Source organism: Carlito syrichta, unplaced genomic scaffold (genome assembly GCF_000164805.1).
Source record: "Carlito syrichta isolate Samal-C Ts95f unplaced genomic scaffold, Tarsius_syrichta-2.0.1 Scaffold314117, whole genome shotgun sequence".
Lineage (NCBI taxonomy): Eukaryota > Metazoa > Chordata > Mammalia > Primates > Tarsiidae > Carlito > Carlito syrichta.
Genome location: NW_007258213.1, coordinates 370,899 through 388,498, shown reverse-complemented (window position 1 = coordinate 388,498; position 17,600 = coordinate 370,899). Strand labels below are relative to the sequence as shown.

The 17,600-nt window shown below is 42.9% G+C and overlaps 1 protein-coding gene across 1 annotated transcript in view; it reads left to right on the top strand.

Annotated features, from left to right (window-relative positions):
* Positions 1–2,572: 2,572 nt before the first annotated feature.
* The window catches only part of SLX4 (SLX4 structure-specific endonuclease subunit), a 33,623-nt gene continuing 18,595 nt past the window's right edge, over positions 2,573–17,600 (top strand). Inside the window, 10 exon segments of the mRNA XM_021719096.1 lie at positions 2,573–2,612; positions 5,972–6,069; positions 10,857–10,945; positions 11,063–11,141; positions 11,246–11,447; positions 11,533–11,797; positions 12,154–12,209; positions 14,036–14,538; positions 15,883–15,910; positions 16,551–16,775. Coding sequence (XP_021574771.1) covers positions 2,573–2,612; positions 5,972–6,069; positions 10,857–10,945; positions 11,063–11,141; positions 11,246–11,447; positions 11,533–11,797; positions 12,154–12,209; positions 14,036–14,538; positions 15,883–15,910; positions 16,551–16,775 — 1,585 coding nt within the window.

Sequence of the window (17,600 nt, the reverse complement as noted above, 5' to 3'; positions counted from 1 at the left end):
CCCAGCAGGTCGAGGCTGCAGAGGCTGGGAGCGGCCACTGCACTCCAGTCTGGGCGACAGAGTGAGACTCCAACTCAAAAAAAAAAACCAAAAACAAAAACTTACTATAAAGCTGCAGTATTCAAAACAGTGTGGTACTGGTAGGAAGACACATATATAGACCAATGGTATAGAAAGTCCAGAAATAAACCTTGGCATATATGGTCAAACAATTTTTGACAAAGGTGCCAAGATCATTCAATAGGGGAAAGGTTAGTCTTTTCAACAGATGCTTCTAGAAAAAAACTGGATATCCATACACAAAATAATAAAGTTGGACCCTTACCTAACATCATATATAAAAATTAAAACAAAAATGGATCGAAGATCTAAATGTAAGACCTAAGACTATAAAACACTTAGTACAAAACAGGACAAGAGTTTTATGACAATGAATTTGATAATGACTTATTAGATATAGCACAAAAGGCATAGGCAATAAAAGAAAACATAGACAGATTGGACTTCATAAAGATTTTTAAATTTTGTGCAGCGAAAACCACTATCAACAGAGTAAAAAAGCAATCCACAGAATGGAAGAAAATATTTGCAAATAATATATCTGACAAGAGATTCATATACAGAATATCTACAGCACTCCTAGAACACAACAGAAAACAATCTCATTTAAAAATGGGCAAAGTTGTTAAATAAATATTTTTCCAAAGAAGATATTCAAATAGCCAACAAGCACATGAAAAGATGCACATCATTAGGGAAATGCAAATCAAAAGTACAATGAGATTTCATCTCACATCCATTAGAATGACTACTATTAAAAAAACAAATAAGTGTTAGTGAAGATGTACGCTGTTGATGGAAACGTAAAATGGTGCAACTTCTGTGGAAAACAGAATGATGGTTCCTCAAAAAATTAACAGAATTGCCAAATGACATAGCAGCTACTTCTAGGTATATACTCACAAGGAATTGAAAGCAGATATTTGTGTACCGATGTTTATAGCAGCATTATTCATAATAGCTAAAATGTGAAAGCACCAAGTGTCCATTGATGAATGGATAAGAAATATGTGGTATATACATACAATGAACTATTGTTCAGTCTTCAAAAGGAAAGAACTTCTGACACATGCTACACCATGGATAAATCTTGAGAACCTGAGATGCTAAGTGGAAAAAAGCCAGTAGCAAAAGGACAAATACTGTATAATTCCACTTATTGGAGATACTTAGAGTAGTTAAAAATCTTAGAGACAAAAAGTAGAATGGTGGTTGCCAGGGGCTTGGAAGAGAGGGGAGTGGGGAGTTATTGTTTAATGTGTACAGAGTTTGTTTTACAAGATGAAAGGGGTCCTGGAGATGGACAATGGTGATGGTTGCACAACATTATAAATGTATTAACATTTAATACTGAATTACATACTTATAAATGGTTAAGGTGGTCACTTTTATGTTATGTGTATTTTACCACAATTTTAAAAGTTGGGAAAAAAATAAAAGGATAAAAAAAATATGCCATACAAACACTAATCAAAAGAAAGCTGGAGCGGCTATACTAATGTCAAGCAAGCAAAGTAGACTTAATAACAAAGACAATTACCAATGATAAAGAGGGATATTACATCATGATAAAAGGGCCAATTAACCAAGAGGACATAATCCTAAACTGTTGGGAGCAGATGTGGTGTGAGGAGCAGACGAGCACTGTCACTGTAGCAGGCCTTCAGTAAAGGCCCCAAGCGAAGGCAAGGTCTCACTTAATGGCCCCAAGCTCATAGGCAAGGTCTCATTTGGGAGCTCTGCATCCTAGCCAAAGGAAGGGGATGCAGCCTGCTACACGAAATGGTGTCTCAGATGCCTACATATCCAGGTGCACATAGCATAAATTAAGTTTTAGCTACAAGATAACCGTGGAACAGCTCGCCTTTAGGTAGGAACTACAAAGTTCCGTTATAGCTCCCTCACAGACCTTGAATCCCTTCCTTTGTGCTTGATTATAATTAAACATGCTGAGCTAGTTCGGGGTCACTTCTCCTCATCAGAGGAAAGTGTCCCACCTGTCCCCAGCTTTTCTTTATGCCTTTGTGTCTATGTCTTTCTTAATCTCTCGCCGCTGTCTCTTGGGACCCTCAAGGCAGCTGCGCAGGCCACAGCACTAAGCAAATGTGCTTCAAAATACATGAAACAAAACCTGACAGAAATTAAAAACAGACAAATCCACAATTAGAGTTGGAGACCTCGACACTTCTCTGAATAATGAACAGAACTAGGAGAGAGAAAATCAGCAAAGAATAAGACTGAACACCACCATCAATCAACTAGATCTGACATTTAGAAAATATCCCACCTGATAATAGTATATATAATATAGTAAGTCCCTTATATATGAACTTTCAAGTTGTGAACTTTCAAAGATGTGAACTTGCGTTTGCATGTCCAATCATATTAGTTCACATGTCTGGCATACAATATCACATGTGTGCATTCTCTACAAGTGGTCGTGCTTCTGTATACTTTACTGCACAGTATTGTATACAGTACAATAGTAAAGTATCTTTATTTCAAGCCCAAGATGTCTGGAAGCAAGTGTAAACACAGCAGTGATGTAGCTGGTACAGTACTATATGGCTAATTGCGTTAGTTGGGCACCTAGGCTAACTTTATTGGACTTACAAATTGGACTTAAAAACACACTCTTGGAACTTGTTCATATGTAGGGGACTTACTATACATATATTTTCAAATGTACATGAATAATTCATCAAGATAGGCTACATTCTGAGTCATAAAATCACAAAACAAACTTTAACAAATTTAAAAGAACTGAAATCATATAATGTTGTCTGACCATAATGGAATTAAACTAGAAATCAGTAAAAGAAAGTTAAGAGGGAACTGTTCAACCACTTGAAGTTATACACCACTCTTCTAAATAACCACGGGTCAAAGAGGAAGTCCTCACCACACATGGTATTCTCAGTCTTTTTCATTTTATTCATACCGCTGAGTTTAGTGATATCTCATTATAGTTCAATTTGCATTTTATTTATGACTAATGAAGTTGACCACCTCTTCACACATCTGTTGGCCACTCAAGTCTCTTGATTGTTTTCTATTAAGGACTTCTTGATATGTATATGTACTAGCGTATATTAGTAGTCCTATGCTCATTGCACATATCTTCTAGTCTATGACTCATCTTTACATGATCTCAAGGTGCCTTCTTAATTTTAACATAGTCTAATTTATCACTTTTTTCTTTATGGTTAAGTGGCTTTTTGTATCCTTGCTTAAGAAATCTTTGCCTACTCTAAAGTTGTTTTTTTTTTTTTAGGTTGGAGTCTCACTTTGTTGCCCTGGCAGGAGAGCAAAGGTATGATCACAGCTCACTGCAGCTTCAATCTACTGAGCTCAGGAGATCCCTGTGCCTCAACCTCCTGGGTAGTTGGAACTACAGGTGTGTGCCACCGTACCTGGCTAACTTTTTGACTTTTTGCAGAGATGAGGTCTCACTATGTTGCCTAGGCTGGTCTCAAACATCTGGGTTCAATTTTCCCACTTTGACCTCCCAAAATGCTGTGATTACAGGCATGAGCCACCACACCCAGTCATTAGCATCTTTATCTATATTGGTTGTATTATTTATTTATTTACTTGAGTTGGAGTCTCACTCTGTTGCCCAGGCTGGAGTGCAGTGGCACATCATAGCCACCCCAGTATCAATCTCTGGGCTCCAGTGATCCTTCTGCCTCGGCCTTCCAAGTAACCAAAACTACACGTATGCACTACCATACCTGGCTAGTTTTTTATTTGTTATAGAGGCGAGATCTTGCCAAGTTCCTCAGGCTGGTCTGGAACCCACAGACTGAGGCAATCCACTCATTTGAGCCTCCCAAAGTGCTGGGATTACAGGCTGAGCCACTAAACCCAGCTGGTTGTTTTATTTTTTAAATTGGGTGGTGGGTACATGGTATTCATTATATTAAGACTTTTTTTGGTATGTCTAAGGTAGTCCATAAATTTAAAAAAGATGTATGAAGTAATCAAAGAAAACCTACTGAAGGACCCAGATGACCTAAATAAAACCAATTGTATGGTCTGTTCTTAGAAAAGCAACAGTATCACAGGTATTCATTCTTCCAGATTTAGAATATAATTCTAGTGTAAGCCTAATAAAATTCTTTTTAACTACACAAACTAATTTTAAAAGTTCATATGGAAAAATAAACACAAGCAAGGCCAAAACATTTCTGGAAAAAAAGAGCAATAAGGATTAGCCTTATAAACATTAACACTTTATAGTTACAGTGGCTATAAAAGTTTAGTTCTGGCACATGGATAGGCAGAAAGCTTAATGAACTAGAGACTAGAGAGAAACTCAAATGCTATATATGGAAATTCAGAAGATTAAAAAGGTGGCATTTTAAACTATAGGGGGAAAGTGGTATGGGAACAACTAGGTAGCCAGTGGGAAAACAAAAATAAGCATACATACATACATGTGCATGCACACGCACACACACACACACACACACACACACACACACACACACACACACACAAACCAAAAAAAATTCCACAATGGTTAAAAAAATTTTAATGTAAAAATAAAACTCTAGAAGAAAATATGGGGCAAATCACTTTATAATCTCAAAACAGAGACAGCCTTGCTACTTATGGACACAAAAGTCGTTAGCCATAAAAAAGAACAGACTACATTAAAATCAAGAACTTTTGTTCACTATAAGGTATCACTAAGCCATATATCATTATTTTTTAAGAAGTTAATCCAGGCTGGGCTCAGTGGCTCAGCCCATAACAGCAGCACTTTGGGAGGATGAGGTGAGTGGATTGCCTGAGCCCGTGGGTTCGAGACCCGCCAGGGCAACCTGGCAAGACTTCATCTCTACAATAAATAAAAAATTAACTGGGTGTGGTAGTGTGCACCTGTAGTTCCAGCTACTCGGAAGGCTGAGGTGGAAAGATCGCTGGAGCCTAGCAGGTGGAGGCTGCAGTGGCCGGGAGTGGCTACTGCACTCCAGTCTGTTTGACAAAGTGAGACTTCAACTCAAAAAAAAAAAAAGTTAATCCTGTGACTTTCCATCTTAAAATCTGGAGACAAATTTTCCTTAAGTGGATATCAAGTACCACTATCTTCAAATGTTGATAAGCTGTTACATATATCCCACCAACTCACAATTTATCATATATACAACATACTCCATTTTTCAATCTTTCACAACACATTAACAAAGTTATTAGGAAAACAGGACTACCACAACCAAAGAAGTTACAGAGTGCACACAATTCTGACAGGGAGAGCCATGATCAAGGAGTGGTTTTCTTTAGGAAACAATTCTACTAAAAAACAACATGGGAATAGAAGTAATTTTAAATGTTCAAGACATTAAGTGCAGGATTGTGATACATATTGCCACTTAGTATACTTGGCATTATAGGATATGAAAACTAACTCCCATCTATGGAATGTTAAGCTGATACCCAAGACAGTCAAACCCTCCCATAATTCAATATTCCGACACTAATTTCTTGTTGTACCAAAAAATAAATCAGCAAATGATTTCACCTCTTAAAAAAAGGCATTTACACTTAAAAAATGGGATGAGGTGGGATTCCCTCCTTAAAAATGTTTCTAGAGCTACTAAAAAACTTGCATTTACAAAATAGTTGAGAAAAATATTCCTCTGGATTGCATAAGAAGGGAGACAGGAACCACTGATTAGACATGGGATATATAACTTAGATTAGGCTTCTTTCTCTCCTGCTTCATCAGAGGCTGGATCCTCCTCGGTTTAGTTTCTCCGTTTTCGGCAGGTAATTTTTCTTTAGTTTCTTGGTTAGCCACTTCAGCCTGCTTTCCCTTCCCTCCCCTTTTCCCTTTTGCTTGCACTTTTTTTGTCTGATTTATCCTTTCCCGCTACCTTCTTTGGCTTCACTTTCACTTTGGCAGGAGCAGGTTTAGCTGACAACCGAGCCAATCTCCCCTTGGGCTTCTTTGCCACTCCTCCAGAGCTGACCTTCCTCTTGGGCATCTTGGTGGCGGGCAGGGTATGTGCCGGGTGCCTGCAGGCGGCGGTACACGGAGAGCTTTGCTGCTCCTTCCACCGCCCAACCTGAGATCCGTCTGTTTTTTTTTTTTTTTTTTTACTGTTGTTCTACTGACTGTGAAGTGGTATCTCATTGTGGTTTTGATACTGCTTAATGATGTTGACCATCTTTTCATGTGCTTTTCTGCCACATATCTTCTTTGAAGTATCTATTAATATAGTCCTATGCCCACTGTCTTTGTTGAGTTGTAGGAATACTTTATATATTGTGGCTAGTAGATTGTCTTAGTCCATTCAGGCTGTGACAAATACCACAGACTGGGTGGCTAATTTCTCACAGTTCTGGAGGTTGAGAAGTCAGAGATCAAGGTGCTGACATTCTGTGGCTGGTGAGGGCCCACTTCTTCATAGGCAGCAATCGCACTCATGAGGGCTCCACCCCTACGACCAAATTATCCCCCCAAAGCCTTATTTCCTAGTACTATATAGACTCAGGTGTAAGGATTTCAACTCATGAATTGGGGTGGGGGGCACAAACATTCAGACCATAGCATAGACCCTTATCAGGTATTTGATTTACAAATATTTTCTCCCACTCTGTGGGTTGTCTTTTACTCTCGATAGTGTACTTTGATATACACAAGTTTTTAATTTTGATGAAGTACAATTTATTATTTTGTTGTTGTTGCTTGTGCTTCTGGTGTCTTACCTAGACTCCAATCCATATACCTCAGTCTTCCAAGTAGCTGAACTACAGGACAGGTACATGCCACCAAGCTTGGCTAATTAAAAAAAAAAAATTTTATTGTAGACACAAGGTCTCACCAAATTGCCCAGGCTGGTCTCGAACCCCAGGGTTTAGGCAATCCTCTTGCTTCTGCTTTCCAAAAGTGTTGGGATTATAGGCATGAGCCACCATGCCTGGCTAAAATTGTTTAAAACATTACCTCGTGAAGATACTGAAAGCTATCAAGAAGGAAATATTCCAGGGCAGCAAGGAAGTGAGAATCACAGCATAGTCAACCTTTGTCTTTTACTTTGGACCCAAAAATGGTCTCTCATGAACTAGAAAAACTGAGGTGTGTGTGTGTGTGTTGTGTCTCACTCTCTTCCCCAGGCTGGAGGGCAGTGGCACAATCACAGCTCACTGTAGCCTTGACCTCCTGGACTCAGACAATCCTTCCGCTTCAGCCTCCCGAGTAACTGTGAGATAAATGAGAGGGAGCTGGACAAATTTTGGCATGTCATGCATCTGGCTAATTTTTAAAATTTTTTGTAGAGGTGAGGTCTTACTATGTTGCCTAGGCTGGCCTCAAACTATTCTTCCACCTCAGCCCCCCAAATTGCTGGGATTACAGGCCTGGCCAACACTAAATTCTTCACTCACTTCTACATCCATTTTCTCTTCCAGATAAACCCTGTAAAGTTTATCAAACACAAGAACAATTCTCACCTTTTAATATTTGAAATGTTCCTTCATCTCCTTGATTTCAGTGTTTTGGCATTGCAGTGGGTTTCTCCCTCAAATACTGGCAGGGAATATACAGTGGTACTCCCATTATAATAACACTGACCTAGTAACATTGTTTTTGAACACTGCCTTTCAACTTAGTCACATTAGGTGACTTCTGCCTGATTCCAGTGGAAGAGTATGAACCCCAGGACTTCTGTTGGAGATAAGTCACAAAAGGGTCCAAGATAAAAGGGGATCCCACTGCTCACCGTGGGTCAAAGAAAAAAATCTGTAACTTGTCCCAGTTATGGGTAATTTTGTTTCTTGAAGGGTGCAATTATGTCTCACTGCAAATCCCAGTTACCCCCTATACCGCTTCTGGTATCTCTTTTATACTTAGCCTATAGTATTTGCTCCATAGGTGTTTGTTAAATGCAGTGATTCTTAATCTAAACACCATCAGAATCATCTGTGAAACTCTGAAAAGACACAGGGTGGAAACTCTCCCCCAAGATTTATTCAGGAGGCCTAAGGGTAATGTCCCAGCCTTTCCAGTTTAAACAATTCCAGGTGAGTCTGTTGAGAATTTCAGGTTTAAGGACACTTCCTTCTCTAAATCATAATTCAACGAATCAGTTTATGTAAATAAATAATATAGCCAGATTCTGGATTAAGGGGAGGAAAGCTGAAAGGGTTTTCTTCATTGGGTCTCTAAGAGATGTAAATCCTAAATAGAATCCAGGCACTTCATTTTCTTTCTTTCTTTTTTTTTTTTTTTTTTTGAGTTGGAGTCTCACTCAGTCGCCCAGACTGGAGTGCAGTGGCCGCTCCCGGCCACCGCAGCCTCGACCTGCTGGGCTCCGGCGATCCTTCCGCCTCAGCCTTCCAAGTAGCCGGAATTACAGGCATGCGCTACCACGCCTGGCTGATTTTTTGATTTATTGTAGAGATGAGGTCTCACTGCCCAGACGGGTCTCGAACCCGCCGGCTCAGGCAATCCACTCACCTCAACCTCCCAAAGGCGCGGGATTACAGGCTGAGCCACTGAGCCCGGCAGGCACTTCATTTTCAATCTGACTGGAGAAAAACAATCTCCACCTTTACAACTGCCCTTCCCATCATCCCAGCCATGCCCACGCATGTTAGTCACTTCAAGAAATTTTCTGTATCTTATGATATTTTTACATATTAAAAATCTTGCAGGCAACCCCTTCGAGCCCACTGTGGGAGCTTTTCTGCCCTCTCAATAAATCCTGCTTTCAAAAAAAAAAAAAAAAACCCAAAAAACTTGCTAGTGGTGAAACTTTCTCTCCCAGGGCTAATTCCTAAACACAGAAAACAATTTACTTGGGAGCATTCCTCTCATAGTCAAGCCAACCACCCCTTTTATCTAACTCTCACACATCAAACCAGTATTTCTTCTGCCCTAAATCATCCCATAGCCAGGAAGCAAGCAACTAGAAACCACCCAGAGCCTGCTCAAATTATGTAAATTATCCAATCCTAAAAATGTTTGCTCTGCACTCACTTGCCATTCCTAAGGAAAGCCCATAAAGATTTGGCCTAAGCTTTGCTCCTACTTCTTGACCAAAAACTGACACTTCCCCCTTTTCTTGAGAAATTAAGTAACACATTCTTTCACATGGAGTGGTACTGGCCTCTCCTTGTTGTCACTCAGTCACCTCTATAAATTAAAATCCCTAAGGCACAAATAGACACCCTACCCCACTCATGCCTCTGAGCTGCCTACCACTCTTGTTCTATTTACTTCATTAATCCAATTGGGAACCTTATTACAAACTTAGGTTTCCAGTGCCAAAGAAAAAGTAGCACTTCCTAAGACTGTCATTAAAAAAACCTCTTGGAAGTCCTATTAGCATTTGAAACTCAACATTCAAAATGAAATGCAGTTTTACCCAGTAGTTATACTCCTGGAACACAAAAACTTGTGAACAAATGTTCACAGCATTATTATTTATAATAGCCAAAAAGTACAAAATCCATGTATCCATAAACTGACAAATGAATAAAAAAAAGTGGTATATTCATACATGGGATTATTATTCAGCCATGCAAAGGACTGAAGTACTAATTCATATTACAACGTAGATGAACCTTAAAAGCATGCTTAGTGAAAGTCAAAAAAAGCCACATACTCTACGATTCCATTTATATAAAATGAACCAGATGGGAAACCTATAGAAACAGAAAACAGATTAGTGACTGCCAAGAGATGGGGTGCCGGGGATGAGGAGTGACTGTTAACAGGTACAGCAGTTTCTATTTGGGGCTTTAAAATGTTCCGGAATTAGACAGTTAACAATGGCAGCACAATTTTGTGAATGTACTCCAAACCACTGAATTGTACACTTTAAAACACATGGATTTTAGCCAGGCATGGTGGCTCAAGTCTGTAATTCCAGCACTTTGAGAGGCAGAGGCGAGAGGATTGCGTGAGTTCTGGAGTTCAAGACCAGCCTGGGCAACTTGGTGAGAATTCTCTACAATAAATCAAAAAATTAGCTGGGCATGGTGGCACATACCTGTGGTTCCAGCTACTTGGAAGGATCGCCTGAGCCCTGTAGGCAGAGGCTGTGGTGGCCAGGAGCGTGCCACTGACTCCAACCCAAAAAATAAAAAGCGTGGATTTTGTATGTGAATTACATCTTTAAAAAATAAACATTAGCTTCCCTCCAAACCTACTTCTTCAGGCTTCTCCTGTGTCCATGACTTCAGTGACCAGGACCACACTCCACTCAGATGCTCGGGCCAGACACGTGCAAATCCCACAAACAAGGTCATGACAATTCTAGCACCTCAATACTCCTCCATTCTCTTCACTCCTCTTCCTAATTCGGGCCACCCTCCTTTCTCCCCTAAATATAGCAGCCTCCTAACGGGACTTTTTGCTTCCCCCGGTCTATTTTAACATCGCAATTACAACGGCTTTAAAAAAAAAAAGGCAGGGCCAGGCTCGGTGGCTCAGACTGTAATCCCAGCACTTTGGGAGGTCGCGGATTCGAGACCAGCCCGAGCAACTTGACGAGACCTTGTCTCTACAATAAAATAAAAAACAGCCAGGCATGGTAGCGCGCGCCTGTAGTTCCAGCTACTTGGAAGGCTAAGGCGGAAAGATCGCCGGAGCCCAGCAGTTTGAGTGTGCCACTGCACTCCAACCTGGGTGACGGAGAGAGACTCCAACTCAAAAAAACAAAATGCAATCTTCTATGGCCCCCGATGACCCCAGGTTGCAGCTCAAACCCTGCATACGCTGTACAAAGTCTCTCAGACTTCAGTCGTGGCGACCCTCTCCCGCCAGTCTCGTCTTTCCTCAGCCTCTCGTCAACTCCGCCCTAGCCCGGCTGAGGACCGGGGGTATCGCCCCCAGGCCTGGCACGCGCGGCGTGAGGCTCTCTTCAGCGCGGTAGCGCCTCTCGACCTCCAGCCCTAGCCGCAGGCCCTCGACGGAGGAGGCTCCCCGGGTTCGTCGGGCCAGACTGGGTGTCTCTCCCCACCCCCTCGACTCCCGTGTGCTCCACAGGCAAGTGTGCTCCGCGGGGACCGCCACATTTCCCGAGGGAACTGTGGAGGAACCAGACTTTCACCTCAGAACTGCGACAGTGCCTCAAGCTCACCCAGACTCCTCAACAATTATTGGACTTTATCTGGGCGCAGGCGGCGGCCAAACGACCAGTCAGGCTCCACTTCCGCCGCCTCCGCCTAGCGTCGCCCGGAAGCGCTAGCCGCCGCGGGCCCGCGCCGGAGCCGCAGAGGAAGATGGGAAGTGAACCGTTCCCCCAATCCCCCGCGCGACTGCTCTGCGCCTGCGCACAAGCAATTGTCCGCCGGTTGGGAGGAGGGGCGATGGATGGCGCAAGCGCAGGCGCGCGAGTCTCCGTTGAGAAGGTGCCGCGGCGGCGCCGGAGGTAGGAGGAGCCGGGCTTTGGGGCTGAGCGTCTGCCGTCGGGAGGAGCGGGTCCTGCCACCTCGGGCCGTTCTCGCTCTCCTCAGGGGGAATAGCCTTTCTCACCCGCCTCCCACGCTGGTCCTCTGGCCTCGGCAGTCCCACAAGTCCCCGGGAGAGACAGGAGCCGCGTCGGGTGGAGAGGGTTCAGGGCCCGTCTGGAGGGAGGAAGGGTGGTGGATCCAGATACCCGCGAGGGTTACGGCCCGGGGCCGGTCCGGCGATCCGGATTCTCCGCCTGGCTTTAGAGCCGTCAGACCTTGGTGGCCCTTACCCAAACGGCTCCCTCAGCCCTCTTTCCGTTCGCCGCGGGTTTGGGGGGAGGACCCGCACCGATCCATTCATTCATTCATTCATTCATTCACTCATTCATTCATTCCGCGCTCGCCGCGAGCTAGGCGCCTTGGTAGGTTCGAAGCTGGGGAGGCACAAGTGCCCTCCTTTCTGGAAACCTGCGATCTTGTAGGACCCGTTGTATCATTCAGTAAATATCGATTGAGCACCTATAGGAGACGAACTGTTTTAAGACTCCTATCAACAGAGATGTGGAGACAACACCGTTGTGGAGGGTGGCATTGGCCCTAGCCACTCCCCACCTTCCACAGGATAAAATTCAGTTTGCTTAGCCTTCCAGGCCTTTGTGAGCTGACCTCTGCCTCTCCCTGCAGCCTTCTCGCCAACCACTTTGTGTTCATTCTGATGGTTGTTGAGCACTTGATTACAAGTCAGGCACTGGATCAGCCAAAGAGAATACAAAGTAAAATAGAGGGGTTTGTGTCCTCCTGAAGTGTTGAGCTTAGTGGGGGGCCATAATAAGTCGATGAATAAAAATATAAAAGTGGATCCTATGGAACCACACTGCCTGGGTTTAATCCCAGCCCTGCCGTTTCAAAAAACGGTGTGAACTTGAGCCAATTTCTCACTCGGCTTTTGCCTGGTTCCTTGCTGTAAAGGGAGGGAGGATGGCATTAGATTCCACTATATAGGATTGTTAAAAGGATTAAATGAGTTAGACTTGAAAAGCAAACAGAACAGTGCCTGGCACACAGTAAGCATTCAGTAAATGTTACCTGTTACATATGATTATAATCTGTTACAAATGCCAATGTGAAAAGAGTGGGTGATGATAGAGATTACAGTGGGGGTGGAGAAGTTCTATTTAAAGGATTAAGGGAGACTTCTCTAAGGAGGAGACATGGAAGACGAGAATGAACCAGCCATACAAAGTTGATTCTAGGTAGGAGTATCTACCCAGTTCTGGAAAATGAAATGATTAATCAGATTACTCGGACAGTGGCAACTGCATTGGTGTTATTTGAAATGAAGAACTTTCTGACATTGGATCATTGTTTTGATTTTTAAACCCTACTAAGCTTTGTGCCAAAGTAAATAACCATGCTCATAAGCCCAAAACTGTGCATATAGTATTACAGTTGTCTGAGTTTGGAGAGGTCTTGTTGGGCTGAGAAGACAAAGATAAGTGACCTTTTCTCTTCTGAGTGCTCATGAGGATATACTTTTACTGTCTCTCATGTTGCAATATTTGCAGATAGAACCTCTAATAACTGGGGGTTTTAGGCTCTATGGAAGATAGTTTCCCTAGATTTGGGGATCATCCGGTTTCTGTGGCAACTGTCCTTCATGGGGTTTGTTCCCCAAATTTCCGTAAATTAATTAAAAAAAAACAACTCTCCCAAGATACACATTTTTCTGCCTGTGGCAGAATATGCTTTGACAGGTTTCTAGATCTCTCTTCAGTTGTGTTGTGATGTCTGGTAGGACAATTAGACTGTTAATCAGGCTGTATTTAACAGGTGTATTGTTACTCTTTTTTTTTTTTTTTTTTTGAGTTGGAGTCTCACTCTGTTACCCAGACTGGAGTACAGTGGCCGCTCCCGGCCACTGCGATCTCGACCTGTTGGGTTCTGGTGATCCTTCCACCTCAGCCTTCCAAGTAGCTGGAACTACAGGTACGTGCTACCACGCCCGGCTAATTTTTGATTTATTGTAGAGATGAGGTCTCACCAAGTTGCCCAGGTGGGTCTCGAACCCACAGGCTCAGGCAATCCACTCACCTCGGCCTCCCAAAGTGCTGGGATTACAGGCTGAGCCACCAAGCCCGGCCGGTATTGTTACTCTTAAGACTTGTCCCTTACCCCACATGCCCTGGAAGAAATGGTATAAAATGACAATATCTGTCTAATTACACTTTCATGCGTCTGGTTTTCCACAGATGTGAAATTTAATGAACCACATGTGCTTTATCACCATGGAGATCTTGGAGAATCATCTGAACACCAACTTCTTATGTATTCTAAATCTCAGAGGCATCTACTGGATGATAAAAGATTCATTTGTGAACTTTAACAGAGCGAAGCTTTAAACGTGTTATTTAACCATAGACCCAATTTGAGAAGATATTTAAATCATTGTTTAACCATAGGCCCAATTTGAAAAGATATTTAAATCATTGTGCAGAGGAAAACTTTTTGTTCAATTGTGAAACTCACCAAGTATCTAAGTGAGAAGTAGAGAGAAACTCTAATGAAGCTGTGAGTGTGAATGAGGCTCAGCTAGCCTCATACTTGTGTCCACTTTCTCTTCTGTGTAAATGCCCCTAGATTGACCCTCACTCTTCTGAACACCAGCCTGAAACCTTTAAAACCGATCAGATGATGGATGAGTCAGATGAGGATTTTAAAGAACTCTGTGCCAGCTTTTTCCAAAGGGTGAAAAAACATGGAAACAAGGAAGTGCCAGGAGACAGGAAGACACAAAAGGCCTCAAATAGCACTCAGATAAGAAGCAAATCGAAAAGAACCAAACAAACTGCTACCAAGAGCAAAACCCTTCAAGGCCCCACAGAGAGGAAACCTCGGTCTGGCAGTCAGGCCCCTAGGACTAAAAGGCAAGGGGCAACCAAGTCGCAAGCAAGTGAAACAGCTCTTGCTGTGAATGGGGAGGGAGGTGTACTTGCTCCTGCTCCAAATCAGCCTGTGCTCTGGGAAAGAGCACAGAACACCCAGACAGGTGAGAACCGAGTGGAAACTACTGCTAAAGCTTTCTAGAGATGAAACCAAAGATGATTTGTGCTATTTAAGCCAGGAGTTGAGACACTTTTTGAAAAAGGCCAGATAGTATTTTGTTTTGTAGGCCATATTGTCTTTGTTGCAGCTGTTCAACTCTGCTGTTGGAGTGAGAAAACAGAAATAGACAATATTTAAATGAATGGGTATGGCCATATGCCAAATAAAACCCTATTTACAGAAACAAGCAGCCAGCCCCATGATCATAGTTTTCCAACTCCTGGCTTAAACAACAGTCATAAAAAATACAACCCCTGTTTGAATTTTTTGCATGATTGTCCTCTGCTCTTTCAGAATTTTCTATGAACGTTCACATTATATGGCTGACATGAGTTACACAAACATGAAAATGATGCTGCTCTCATTTTTTTCAGGTTCATTCCAAAGTAGGTAGGGGCCAGCCAATTTGGGTAGGCTGCTGGGAAGGCCGATGAGGGTGCTGTATGGGTTCAAGTCCCAGGAGAATCTTCAGGTCCTTCCTTTCCTCTAAAGACTCTTTGTTCTTTTCCTTTGCCGATTATTTGTTTAAAGCAGCTTTCTTGCCCTGCTCTCCTTGGGATGCTGAGCGTACATTCTTCATGCCGAATGGAAAACCAGCCTTGCACCACAAACTCTTAGGGCTCCTGAGTTCTGTTTCTAATTTTTCCTCACCTTCACTTTCTGATTTAAATTTTTTTTTTCCTGGTGTGGTCAGCATAGCTTCTCAGTAGATTGGTGGCAAAGTCTTATCTCACAAAGACTATTGTAAGGCTTCAACAAATGTTCCTGTGCCATTGTTGGTTTCTCATATTCTCTTTGCAAGTCTGATAAAAACTATGCATGATTCCCCAGGAAACTGTATCCACATGCATACCTGTGAAATTGTCACACAACTTCAAGGGGGTTCATGGATCCCCACTGAAGTTCATCTATGGATCCCAAGTTAAAGGAGAACTTCTCATCTAGAAGACATATAAGCCTTTGTCATTTTTTTTTAAAGTTGGGGTCTCACTCTGTCACCCAGGCTGGATGGAGTGCAGTAGCATGATCATGGCTCACTGCAGTCTCAACGTCCAGGGCTCAGGTGATTCTTTCATCTCAGCCTCCCAAGTAACTGGGACTACAAACATGTGCTGTCATGCTAATTTTTTTTTTTAAGAGATGAGATCTCGCTATGTTGACCAGCCAGGCTGATCTTGAACTCCTGGGCTCAAGTGAACCTCCCACTTGGGCCTCCCAAAGTGCTACCCTAATAAAGTGATTATTAAATAATAGGCCAGGCATGAGGGACTCACGCCTGTATCTCAGCACTTTGGGAGGCTGAGGCGGGAGGATCATTTGAGCCGGGAGTTCAAGACTAGTCTGGGCAATATAGCAAGACTTTATCTCCACAAAAAATTTAGGAAAAAAAATTAGCCTGGGTAGTGACGTGTGCCTATAGTCCCACCTACACAGGAGGCTAAGTTGGAAGGATGGCCTGATCCTGGGATGTCAATGCTGCAGTGAACCGTGATCATGTCACTGCACTACAGCCTGGTGACAGGTTGAGATCCTGACTCAAAAATTAACATTCCATAAAATTCACCCTTTGAAGGGTATAGGTCAGTGGTTTTTAGTGCATTCACAGAGTTGTGTAACCACCACCACTACCTAATTTTAGAATGGTTTCATCCCAAAAATAAACCCCGTGCTCATTAGCAGTCACTTCCCATTCCCTTCCTGTCATTGGTACTTATTCTGCATTGCAAAGAGATTACCAACAAGCAATTAATTGGCTCTAGCCAGAGGATGAAGGGTCCCTTGAGTCATTTCCCACCTAGCTTCTTTAACAAGGTACCTCTTCCTCTTTCTAAAATTTTGACTCTTCACATTTGTGAGTCCAGCCCAAACTAGTTGCTAAGGGATCCCCTTTGATATTTGGGTCTAACCTGTGTCTGGTGGAAAAGTCTTTTATTTATCCAGCTACAACAGATACTTGTGAATATTTTCCTCCCTGCCAGAGAGTACTCCCAACAGCGACTCCTGGCCCCCTCCTTCCTGTTTGACAACAATGGTGCCAAGTCCCTCGAAACCCCGCACAACAGAGCTTATCCTACAGCGGATGCAGCAGTTCAAGAGAGCAGATCCTGAGCGTTTAAAACATGCTTCAGAAGAGTGTTCTCTCAAGACCTCACTGGAAGAAAATGTCCCAAAGGGCCCTCAAGAGGAGACGATCACAGGCAATGGTATGAGAAGCATGTTCTGTCTTCCAAACAGAGATAAGTTATACTCTGAAAAAGAGAGACAAGAAGGAACTAGCATTCTCTGGGTTTCTGCTGCGGGCAGGCTCTTTGCCTGGTATTTTACCTTTGCCACCTTGTTGGCTCTAGCCAGAGGATGAAGGGTCCCTTGAGTCATTTCCCACCTTGCTTCTTTGCAAGGTACCTCTTCCTGTTTATAAAATTTTGACTTGCGGCCGAGATCGGTGGCTCAGCCTGTAATCCCAGCACTTTGGGAGGCCGAGGTGAGTGGATTGCCTGAACCTGCGGGTTCGAGACCAGCCTGGGCAATTTGGTGAGACCTTGTCTCTACAATAAATCAAAAATTAGCCGGGCGTGGTAGTGTGCGTCTGTAGTTACAGCTACTTGGAAGGCAGAAGGATTGCCGGAGCCAGCAGGTTGACTCTGGGGTAGCTGTGAGTGTGCCACTGCACTCCAGCCTGTACGATAGAGTGAAACTCCAACTCAAAAAAATAAATAAATAAAATTTTGACTTTTTTTATTTTGATAGAGATGAGGTTGCAGTCTCACTCTGTTGCCCCTGCTGGTCCAAACTCTTAGGCTCAAAGTGATCCTCTCGCCTCAGCCTCCCAAAGTGTTGGGATTTATACGTGTGAGCTATCAAAATTTTGACTTTTTATTATGAACAAAATAAACCCATGCTCATTAGCAGGCACTCCACATTACCTTCCTCTCATTGATATTTTTATTATGAAAGTTTTTCCTTTTTTTTGAGTTGGAGTCTCACTCTGTCGCCCAGACTGGAGTGCAGTGGCCACTCCCGGCCACCGC